The sequence below is a fragment of the Alosa pseudoharengus genome, unplaced genomic scaffold, assembly GCF_046254945.1.
Source record: "Alosa pseudoharengus isolate Yale_2024_CS ecotype anadromous, Long Island Sound unplaced genomic scaffold, YU_APseudo_1.1 YU_APseudo_1.1_scf_15, whole genome shotgun sequence".
In the NCBI taxonomy this organism is placed as follows: Eukaryota; Metazoa; Chordata; class Actinopteri; order Clupeiformes; family Clupeidae; genus Alosa; species Alosa pseudoharengus.
In genome coordinates this window covers 18915823-18927864 of record NW_027468620.1, presented here as the reverse complement: position 1 = coordinate 18927864, position 12042 = coordinate 18915823, and the positions used below count along the sequence as shown (strand labels likewise).

The 12042-nt window shown below is 40.6% G+C and overlaps 1 protein-coding gene across 2 annotated transcripts; it reads left to right on the top strand.

Annotated features, from left to right (window-relative positions):
* The first annotated feature begins 6325 nt into the window (after positions 1-6325).
* Positions 6326-11687, top strand: erlec1 (endoplasmic reticulum lectin 1). Of its 2 annotated transcripts, none has more exons than XM_076285792.1 (14): positions 6326-6627; positions 7096-7200; positions 7556-7636; positions 7844-7921; positions 8077-8137; positions 8261-8310; positions 8463-8686; positions 8838-8979; positions 9405-9563; positions 10188-10247; positions 10512-10636; positions 10898-10975; positions 11076-11151; positions 11297-11687. In XM_076285792.1, exons 1-14 carry the CDS (start codon positions 6481-6483, stop codon positions 11366-11368), a joined length of 1458 nt encoding a protein of 485 aa, XP_076141907.1. In that variant the 5' UTR covers positions 6326-6480; the 3' UTR covers positions 11369-11687. The 2 variants fall into 2 exon arrangements, with proteins under 2 accessions (XP_076141907.1, XP_076141906.1); XM_076285791.1 differs by having other exon boundaries at positions 8074-8137.
* The last annotated feature ends 355 nt before the right edge of the window (positions 11688-12042 follow it).

Genomic DNA, 12042 nt, shown 5'->3' with positions numbered 1-12042 from the left:
CTTAAGCTGCCTCCTCTCCTTGATACGTTTATCTATCTCCTGCTGGCGCCTAGATTTAACTACCTCATGTTGCCGTTTTGTCCTTCTCTCAATAGTCCCAAATCTTTCCTTACCATAGCTATAAATAATGTCTCCCATTTTCTCTAATTTGCTTTCAGCCGTCCCCTTGAGCTGACCCAGGATACTGACCAAATCACTATTAACATCTTCCCACATTCTACATTCTGCTGCGCCTGGCCATCTAACCCCAGGCCTATGACCATTAATCTTCTCCCTCCTTGGCTGACTGGCCTCTCTTTCTGCCTCAGTGCTGGAACTTACCTCAACAACAGGGGTACTGATGTCCTGCGAACTGTGGGTTTCTTCCTGTCGCTGAACTTCAACCGACTGACTTGATGCACTTCTTAAGAAATAGCTATCAATGCGGGGACCCTGTGTTCCCTCTACCAAGCACTTCTTTTTCCCTTGATGAATTTTCAGGCCCTTTAGACTTGTAACCTTCTGCCAACCACACACACACATCTGCAGCTTTTTCTCAGTTTTCTCTGAACTAGTGGCTTCCACAAACATGTTTTCCTTACTCGTAATCAAATTCGTTCCAGGGTCAGTAACCATGTCTATCACAAGATATATGTCAATATAAATTTTGTTGAAACATTGTTGTGCAGGGCTTGTAAAGGGCATATGGGTAATGCATTTTTCCATCTTTGAAAACGTTACACTTCTTGAGATATTTCTCTTAAATTAAAACAACACCAAAGAGTTTTTTGTACCTTAAAATAATGTTTCCAAAATCGTTTCAGTGGTTCATCAACTCGTAACAGGGTGAACGGCAATTCTGCATTCGCTTCGCGGCCCTCTATCGGCTATAACCGCACTATGTAAGTTTGCCAGATCGGGTAGCGGATCTGTAGTTCGATGGAATGAGACATAAGAAACTACAAATTTGACTTGCATCTGATGTCGCAATACATCGTACTTTTATAAGTCATGCAAAATATTCTACCTTGTCTGTGGACATCATTATTGGCAAAGCCGGTGCTGGATAAACAAATAGTGTGCGTGCGACAGAGGGAAAGTTCTTTGGTGTTGCTTTAACATAAAATTCTTATTGAAGTCTAAGCGACAAAATCAGTTATATTATAATGATTTCAATTAGATGTCTTAACTGGATGTAGGCGAAGCAGTGCTGTGCAATTGTGCCCCATGGAGTAGAACTTTTGTCAGATGTCGTTTCCATTTTCTTTCTGTTGCTCCTGTTGTTCTGCTACATGATGCAATAGAATGGCATATGTAACAGATTCAATATGGACAAGAGAGCATTCAGTGCTATGTGATAGTCGGAGGCTTAGTACAAGCGGTACGGCTCTATCTCTGTCTCTCTCCATCCAACTAGGAATATTTTTACAAGCTTTTTGTAATTGTCATATTTTAATCTGTTAGTGGTTTTTCAAATACCATGGAACACAGCAACAATACCTCATAATTTGATAATTTGGGCTTTACTTACAATGAATCACTTACATTTAAATATTCTATCTTCTCAAAGAGTTATGATAACACACCCATTGCTGTGTCACTGATAATCAAAGCCCTTTGTACCAAGCTTGTACCTTTGCTTTTTGTTTGTTTAAGAAAACTGATGCCACTTTGGGGAGGCTGGACTAAAGAGTGCTAGGATCAGCTTCCCACTCATGGAACAGCTCGAGAGACTTACAAACAAACCCTCTTCTCATTATACTCTCAGTGGGGAATGCAAGAAAGCCGCAATTCAAATCGCCTGGCAAACTTTTTTTTTCCGTAATCCAGGCTTTGGTCTCATTTATGTCATGCTGATTATTTGTTATGGTTGAATTCTTCTACCGTTTCTTCTTGACAAACACTGGCAAGGCAAGGCAAAGCAAGTTTATTGCATTTCATACTCAGGGAAGTTCAATGTGCTTTACATAAATGGAAGCAAAGAATAATAGAAAATAGTAAATAAAGTGTAAAAGGACAAAAAAATAAATAAAAAAGACCATAAGTAAAAGACGTAAAACACAAGAGTGCATCTGATTAAAAGTAAAGCTCTTTGCAGAGCAAATCTTGATCCCTTTCCAGGAATCAGTAGTGGTGTCCAGCTTCATTGACTAAAGAAAATGTTTGTGTACAGCAATCCAAAATTGACTCTTTGTATAGCCTCTGGTCATTAAGCTATGGTTCTGCCTGAATAATATTATGCAAGAACATGTACTTAAAACCTCTCATAACTGTGATTGACATCTTCCTGGTCATGTGCTGTAGGTGTTCTACAGTTAATTTTACTATGGTATGATTGGGTGAGGGAGAGGAGAGAGAGAAAGAGATTAAGAGGGAGACAAATAGATTTATGTGGAGCTTCATGAATGTTTATGAACACACAGAGACTCACACTCTACTCCAAAATAATTTCTAACTGGATGCAATCACAACATGCAGAGGGCAGAGTGAAAATGTTACTGTTTTCTGCCCACTATCTTCATCAAACAAATGAAGGAAAATTTCTGGCCTTGGAATCAAGGGAAAAGAATTAAAGAATCACCTCATCCCTCAATAAAATCATGCAGCACAGTTACCATAGAAACAATGAACAAAATCTTAGTATAATTGCAATGCACCTCTCGAAATGCAAGACAACAAAACAACACTCAACAAAAAGGCACTTGGTATGAGAAGAAGACAATATAATGTAAGAGGATGAATTCTGTCAGATCACCCTTTTCATGTGAGAGGAGGTGGAGAAAATGTGATGTTATTTCCATAGGCACGCAGACAAGATGAAACATCCAGTATAAGATATCCTGACATATAACTCAATCTACAAGTTGAGGGCTTACTGAATGCATGTGAATGTGGGCTTACTGAATGCACTTTGTATGCAGAATATGGTACACTAACATGAAACTTGTTCAATTATACTTGGTTGGTTGGTCCAGTGAAATTATTAGATTACCAATAAGCCCCAACCTGAAGAAATTAGAAACTGGTGCGTAGAATTAACAGTATAATTAATTGGGCAGAGTTCCGACACAAGTATTAGACAGCAGTTCAAGAATATCTCTTTTGAGATAAATTTCATCTATTTTTATCAAGACTCGCTTGCCATTTGGCATGTGTTTTTATCCTTTGTTTTGTGTCCCCTTTCCTCTTGTTCAGTTTGTCCATGCCCCTTCCTTACTTTGTAACCTGTTCCCTCTCTCCCTTCAGTCCACCCATCCTTCTCTGCCAACTCAACAGCTCCACCAAGTGGCCATTGGAGTCAACCCACCCAACAATCTTTCAATTGTGGATAATCATGTGTGATATTTAGGAAAATGGTCCTTGTTTCAGTTTACTATTCAATTGTAACTATTTGTGTGAATTATGGAACAGATAATTTGGTAAAATCAACACAGATGTAAAGAATAAACCCTGAGACATAAAGGATTAAACTAATTTCCTTTCCTCACAGTCTCAGAAGATAATTGGGCTTTTATACCTTTTTAGCTATCTTGTTTTTTTGGTAGACTAGCTATATACTTGACAGACACATACTACGGGTCCATCCTGTACTGTTCATTAAGTAAACTATAAAGGCTGTATGGTTTAATTCAGTGCAAAGGTATCAGAATGATACAGACCGTGCGAAGGCCACTGTTGCTCTGCGTTTTCATTTAATTTCATGTTTGTCCGTTGTCTTGAATGCAAATGCAAGTCTCCTCTCTATACCTCTAATAAATGATGCAGAGCTCTGGCAAGATGCCCTTGGCAGACAGGGGAGGGAGTGCATACCATCAGTGTCTGAAGAATTAAATATTAATTGATAAGTAAATAAACCATTTTCGATGCATGATCCAACAGTTAGACAATTACATTTTCAGATTTTCATCACAGGAAGGAATGCCACTCCACTGATTTCTTTATGAAAGAAAGGCATACATATAAACATGTTATTACAGTCATTTTGCCATGTTTACCTCTGACAGAATCAACTTCATCATAAGGGACAGGACAGTTGACAGGGCAGTGCGATGGATGCATTTTCACCACACAGCAACCAGCCAGTACCACGAGTACAAGGTCATAAAGGCTACTTTACATCATATTGACTTTGAGCTTTCCCCAAACAGCATAGTTTTCCCACTGTGTGTGTGTGTGTGTGTGTGTGTGTGTGTGTGTGTGTGTGTGTGTGTGTGTGTGTGTGTGCGCGTGCGCGTGTGCGCAATGCATTGACTTCCACTTGAAGCTGAATGAGAAGGAGAAACTAAAAGGAGGATTGCAATGGATGACATTTATGTTACTTCAACATTATTATATGGAAATACATGAGATGTGACTTGATGAAAGCCTGGTAAAACCTTGTAAAAACTTTGTGAAAGGATATCTAAGTGGGAGTGGCCAGGCTATCAAAATGTACCTCAATTAATGTAAACATAACAGCTATGAAAAGAGAGAAAATGTATTAGCCTCAAGCAAAATGGACAATGAACAATGAACCAAACTCATGTCTGACATGTTCAGAAGACACCGGAGTGCACATTCAAGCATCGCTCTAACAACTGAATCCCTCAACCCAATTGAATTGTTATCTGTATAGAGCTGCTGCCTCTCTGCAGAGCCAGTCCATTCCCAGCCAGTGCTGTCTCTATTCCAGCAAGCTCCTTTCCCATTAAACTGTGTGAGCAGTAGTCTGACACTTTCCTCCGTGAGCTCTCACAGTGACTCCTTTGCACAAGCAAGCTGGCTATTGGGGAAAGAGAGACGTTTATCTGAAATTCTAATGAGAAGAGACCAGCCACCCCCGAATGCAGTTTTATATAGAATATGCCTGCCTTAGTGATGAGTCACCCACACAGTACTTTGAAGTTGAACATGTGTTTGAGAGATGTTTTGGCTTGGTTTATTATTTCTTATAAACACACTTCAGCCATGAGGGGAGCTTTGGACACATACAGTAATCTAATCTATTCCCGCTATCCCCCACTAAGGAAGGCATACAACTCACATTCAGCGTCTAAAACATGAATTTATATCATTCACCCCAAACTATTTTTCCTCCACACAGCTAACTAGGCTACTATGCAAAAGTGTGCAGTGTGCAAAATCTCCCAAGTGAAGCATGTTGCATATTTTGCATGATTTGTATATAATATTTCACAATCATCAGGTGTGTGATTATTTATTTCCTATTGTCCAAATGCTCAGATGGCCAGTTCTCTGGCACAGTGTGACCTATTTGTTATTAGCAGGGTTGGGCAGTATTTCATGCATGTATTCAGTAATATATTTATAAATATTATATATTTTTAAATATTTGAAATGCAAAATAGTATATTGTAATTTGTAGCCTTATCATTTTTGTATGTAGCCTAATTTGTATCAATATATACTGTAGGCCTATGTATTTTAAAAATACAGAGAATACTTTCCCCAAAACTGTGAACAATAGTTTTTTTTACATATTTGGCTACAGTAGCTTAGCCTACAGCCTATACATTACATTGCAATAGGCCAAAGATTTTAAAATAAAGTCGAAAAGCCTACATCAAGCAAAACAGTAGCCTAATAATGACAACAATATCAAATACATGAAAATATTTTAAGAGTTTGGTTCCAAAACGCCTATATCTCCATTTTTAAAAACATTAAAACGTCTATGCTATTTAATTGTGTATTTCAGGTAATAGCCTATGAAATGAAATAGGAAATCAAATTGCAGTTGTGTTGTTTTGATTGAGAAAAGATATATCAAATAACAATATATAATTACAGTTCTACTGAAATTACTTGGAAAACAAAATGTGAAAAAAGGATTTATGAAAATTCACTAAAATGGTGGATATGGCGTGTTGACTTGGAACCAAGTTCTTCATTTCTTTTTACGTTTTCATAATAACAACCACAAAAAACATAGCTCTGTGAGACCATTAATTAGGCCTAAGTGCAAGGTGAACATGAGACTTTAAACATTTCTTGAAAGTTCAGAGCTTATATGTGAAGTATGAAGGATAAAATATGAATTAGCCTAGCCTACCTCCACGTTTGAAAATAATTGCCTGGAGCAAATGTCATCATTGCTATCATACAATGCACCTTGGAAATATGAGCTTATCTCATAGACAGGCTTATCTGCTGTTTTTGAAATAAAGAAACAATAAGGGCATAGAGAAAGGAAATTACGATTTCTAGTTTCCGGTTTATTTTGACATTATATTGTGTCTCTTAATAGCCGTTTTCACGCTCATCGAAACTTCCCCGGAAAGGGACGTGGCAGCCTATCGACTCACTTCCTTCTACTTCTGTTGTCAAATAATCTGCATACACCGAACATACATACAACCAACCACCCTAGACTGACTGACTGCCTGTCTGCCTGTCTAGTGTATATTGAACTGTTGCAGTGCATCCAGCGTTTTTGACCGTGCATTGTGCTTCCATGCGGGGATAGTAACGTGACCACAGCACCGTATAGGATACGGAGCGATGCACTCAAATCACCCGTTTTTCGTATTTGTCGTTCGGGTTTTGGGGGTTTGTTTCAGTGTTTCGGCGAACAGGGGAGGAGGCTACCCTTCATTTACTGATGAAATCCCATTCAAAATCAACTGGCCTGGTGCAGACGTCAACCTGGTAATGTTGTGTTGGAGGTCCAGATATCATAAATTGTCGACCAGTTATTAATGAGTGAACGATTTGGGATGCTTAGCTGCAGGTTGACCGTAGCAACAAACATCCTTGGAAGCGAGCTAATGTTAGCCTGTTAGCCAGATGACATGGACTTATCTAAAGTAACTTAATTTCCTTACAAACTATCCCAACCAATTTATAAAAAGTTAGGGGATACGAAAATATAATTGTTGCTACCCAACGTAGTGTTGTGAGATTAGCGATCATTTCGAAGCTGACATTGGCATGTAACGTAAACACAGTGGCTAACACTGCTGTCCCAGTGAAGTTGCTGTTTTAATAGACTGTTGGCCATGGTGTGATGTAGATTAAAGATGTTTTAGGTTAAATAAAGCTAATAAAGCACTCTGGTGTGGGATTGTATGCTCCCTATATGTATGGACCTTAACTGACCTTACTTGTGTTTCACAGCCTGCATCAGGGGTTCTCTACAAAGAGGATGACTTTGTTATTATGACGACGTTGGAAAAGGAGAAATACAAATGTTTACTGCCTTCGTTAACAGGTGGAGATGAGGTAATTGAAAGTCCCACTGGTGTAGGCGTTGACATTTGTTCCATGCATAAAAAATTGAATGTTAAAACATGTACAACACGTTCAACTAGTTTTTTTAAATGTCAAAACTGAAATAACACTCTTTCTGGGAGTGGTATTGTAGTTGTTAAGGAGCTGGGCTAGCATGCAGTAGTCTGAATAGTTGAGGGTTCAATTCCCAGCTTCCACTGTTGTGCCTTTGATTTAAGCACTTAACCCCAAGTTGTTCTGGGTACAATGTAATCCCTGGTAATATAATTGACATATGTAAATCACTTTGGATTAAAAGTGTCTGCTAAATGAATAAATCTAAAAATCTGAAACTTTTCTCCCTCAGAATGACGAAAGGGAGTACAATGGCCCTAATCCGGATGCTCTTCTTGATCCGTTATTCAAGCAGAGCAGCTGCTCATACAGGGTCAATATAGTTCCTCTTTTCTACTCTATCTACACTGTCTAGTCTCTCATGCTTCACTCACTTCCAAGATAACTGCATTGTATTTTCAAATAAGGGTGGAGACTGATAGACTGATAGTCATTTCGATAGAGGTCATTTTATTGAGTTTACACAATGCTTTAGAGATCTGCTCTCTGCACATGAATGCTAACTGTGTGTGCTTCACAGCTTGAGTCATACTGGACATATGAGGTGTGCCATGGGAAACACGTAAGACAGTACCATGAAGAGAAGGAGACAGGCCAGGTCAGCTCACAACAAGTTGCTTTCTTTTAGCGTGGGATGGTGCTCATAAGTTGAAGTTGGTTACAAAAAAATTTTAATGAAATGGAAAGGAGACTAAAAGAAGGGGAAAGTGGCTTGATTACCTTAGAATAACATTTTCTGGTTTTGCCTAGAAGACGAATGTTCAGGAGTACTACCTCGGAAACCTGCTGAAAAAGAGCACTGATCCTTTAACAGGCAAGTGTAGTACACTGTATGTCTGCTCAAACCTAATTTTCCCTGAGTTGTTATGTGGTCACTCAGTGAAATAAACACTGAGCAAGGAGAAAGATAATGACATATTTATTATACATTTTTTAGAATCGGAATCTGAAACAGGTGGGGAATCGTCATCTGCGAAAGATAAAGAGGTCCGTGAGTATGCAGCAAAAGTAGTAGCGAAACAGCCGAAGAAATCATTATTTCTGGGCCAACTTCACTCATCTTACCCGTCAGTGGTGTAATTCCTCTGTCAGTCTCCTATTCCCCTAATCGCTGAATGTAATTACTGTGACCTCAACAGGTTCTCACTAAGAACATTGAGGGCCAGCTGACACCATACTACCCTGTAGCGATGTCTGACGGGACACCCTGCTCGCTGAAGCAGAACAAGCCGCGCTCCACCACTGTCCTGTACGTGTGCCATCCCGAGGCCAAGCACGAGATCCTCTCCATTGCTGAGGTCACCACCTGCGAGTATGAGGTGGTGGTGCTCACACCGCTACTCTGCTTACACCCCAAATACAGGTAACTACATTGCCACCAAAAAGCTGTCTCATGCCATTTGATGTCATGAGTCATCATTGAAAACTCATAGACTGACTCTGCGCTTTGCCCAGCATTTAAATTAGGGTCCTGTATGTCTACATTGACCTGCTGGTATGCCCCTGTGCTCCAGGTTCAAGTCTTCGCCAGTAAACGCCATCTTCTGCCAGGCTCTGTCCGGCTCGCCTCTCAGGCCACAGCGCCTCTCCAAGCTGGACCAGGAGCAGCAGGACCTGCTCAAGCCCCCCTTTGGCTCCTCCACCACAGAGAAAGGGGTGAGGGAGAGCAGAGAACGCCTCCTGGGTCAATGCGTTCATCCAACCGTTACTCCCTGAGGACTTTACAATTATATTCAGGCCTGAATAAACACTTTGAATGTTGAACTTGTACTTGAATGTTGATTCGGCAATTGGAATGTTTCTTGTTGTAACATTTTCACCTACTGTGCCTTGATCCATAGTTGTATTCCACTACTGAATTACCCATGTATCCCCATGTTGGTCCTTTAAAATAGTTCAGAACTGGCAATATTCTGAAATTAACAACTGGTAGGCAAAATATATACTGAACTAGCTGACGTGGTTTGAGGTGGACTTAATAATTCCACAAATATTCAAGTTGGGTTCTGGACAGCGGAGTATGTCATTTATTCAGTCTGAAATCTATTTCTCATTCATTCACCCATTTTTTGTTTGAGCAGGAGGCGCCTCCTGTCCGAGAGGAGGCCTACACATCGACCCATAAGCCCATGGCTGTCGGGGGGCAGTCTCAGGTGGCCGTGGGTACCACTCACATCTCTCGGCTGACGGATGAGCAGCTGATTAAGGAGTTCCTTAGTGGCTCCTACTGTTTGCATGGGGTAAGTCTTCTACTACAGTGTTTCCCAAACTGTGTGCCGTGAGGGCTGCACATGTGTGCCACAGAAAAATAATATGTAATTTTTAATAATCATTTCGTTTTGCACATTTCACACAATCTTGATTATTGATACCATTTAGGCCTATATTGGTCAAGGAATGTTACACTTTCATGCAACTAACAGCCAATCACACCTCAAACAACATCTCTGCATTCAGAAGTAGCTCAAAGTTGTCCACTACGTCATGCTGTATTATAGCTGAAAGGCACTGACAAAAACTGTACAAATACATAAAAAGAATGCCTGACCATGAAGATGACCCACCCCTTTTTGAACAGAAAAAAAGAAAATTAAAACGAAGCAACGGACACATGGTTGTGTCCAATCATGCTTGAGCTATGGGTTGGGCAGGGCACAATAAACAACAACAAACCTATGTTGTGGCTTTGGTATGCTTAATATTATCATGGTGGTTGGTGTGCCTTGAGATCTTCTCATAGTCAATAGTGTAGCATAAGAGAAAAAAAGTTTGTGGAACACTGGTGTAGTAGATACTTCAATCTGTTGTCGAACACACTCTGAAAATTGAAACTGAAAATCGAAATGCACCCCTTTCTGCTCCAGGGCGTTGGGTGGTGGAAGTATGAGTTCTGTTATGGCAAACATGTCCATCAATATCACGAGGTAAGCATCTTTGAGTGTAATGTTCAAAGTATGTTAACTGATTGTTCACTTATCATATTTTTCTGATGCCCTTGAATGATTACTCGTCTCATAACTGCAAACTCTGACGAAACTTACCCACAAATACATGACTGGGAGTAGGATAGCACTTCATTGCCCTGACCACCGGGCAGATCCGTCACATGTCTTTTCTCAATGTATTGGATGGCCCTTCAAAGTGAATAGTTTCTTGAGCATGACCGCCATTGTACTGTGTTTTTTTAGGACAAGGAGCAGGGCAAGAGCACAGTGGTGGTGGGGAACTGGAACCCTGAGGAACATCTGGACTGGTCAAAGAAGAATGCTGCACGCTCCTATCTGCTGAAGGAAGAAGGCCTGCAGAAAGTCAAGTATGCACTTCTCCTCTTGCCCCCCCTGGAGCCATCCCTATTTTCTTTTCTTCCTTCTTCTCCTTTGCATGTATGTGGTGTTAGTTATGAGATGAGGTGGTTGCTTACGGTTGTTTGATAAGTGCGATCATAATCACTCTGTAAAGATGCTGAATGCAATCTCTACTGTTTTAGGGAGATTGCATTTAGCATTTCCACACACACATTTAAAAAAAGAAGGATGACTGTGTATGTGTATATATTTATTGTCTTCTCTTTTAGAGCCGTCTCACACTTCTATGGGCATGGGGATGTGTGTGACCTGACTGGGAAGCCAAGACAGGTCATTGTAAAGCTAAAGTGAGTTCCATTTTCACAAATGGTTGTTTGTGCAGGTGTGCATGTGTTTGAGAGAGAGTGAGAGAATGTTTGCTGACTGTTATCTATGGCTCACTTTCAGGTGCAAAGAGTCAGAATCTCCCCACGCTGTCACGGTGTACTTGTTGGAGCCAAACACCTGTCAATACATACTTGGGGTGAGCAAAAACACTACTGGAGCTGATCTGGTTACTGAAATATGTTCCATGTTTGTTGCTATAGAAAGCACTTGGTGATATCAGCAGTGGTGAACTGATGCAAATGAACTGATATGTTTTCAATGTTGTGTTTTTTACTGATCAGGTGGAGTCCCCAGTTATTTGCAAGATCCTGGATACTGCTGATGACAATGGCCTGCTGTCTCTTCCAAGCTAACAAACAGCGAATAGGAAGAGACTTTAGACTTATGTTACCATGGACACGGATAGATGGAGAAGAAGAATGTTTTGAAGGAGTGTTACTGAAATGGAGTACTCAGGCTTTATCTAGGCCTGGCTGAAACGCTCAAGAGAAGAAAGGAGAGGAGAGAAGTGGAACAGAGGTGGTGTGAACTAGCCAAACTGGCCTTAATGAAACAGCACCACTTTGCAATTTTCGGATTGTGTGCTCTCATCCCTCCCCAGGCAGGCAGCCGTGTGTGTGTGTGTGTGTGTGTGTGTGTGTGTGTGTGTGTGTGTGTGTGTGTGTGTGTGTGTGTGTGTGTGTGTGTGTGTGTGTGTGTGTGTGTGTGTGTGTGTGTGTGTGTGTGTGTGTGTGTGTGTGTGTGTGTGTGTGTGTGTGTGTGTGTGTGTGTGTGTGTGTGTGTGTGTGTGTGTGTGTGTGTGTGTGTGTGTGTGTGTGTGTGTGTGTGTGTGTGTGTGTGTGTGTGTGTGTGTGTGTGTGTGTGTGTGTGTGTGTGCATAAGTAACAATATGGCAAGTCTTCATCCAAATGGACATGATGCTTCATGTTATAAGAACTGCCACTGTGGCTAACCGGAAAAATACCTTCCATATCACCAGTAACATTTCCATCGGGTTAATTAAGTTTGAGGCTCACTGAGACAAAGA

What these genes read in the sequence shown, in the direction of transcription:
- erlec1 (XM_076285791.1), top strand. Translation starts at nt 6,481, where the DNA reads ATGCACTCAAATCACCCGTTTTTCGTATTTGTCGTTCGGGTTTTGGGG. An exon ending in GAGCACTGATCCTTTAACAG is followed by an intron (nt 8,138 to 8,260) that starts GCAAGTGTAGTA and finishes TACATTTTTTAG; the next exon opens with AATCGGAATCTGAAACAGGT. An exon ending in GCTCCTACTGTTTGCATGGG is followed by an intron (nt 9,564 to 10,187) that starts GTAAGTCTTCTA and finishes TTTCTGCTCCAG; the next exon opens with GGCGTTGGGTGGTGGAAGTA.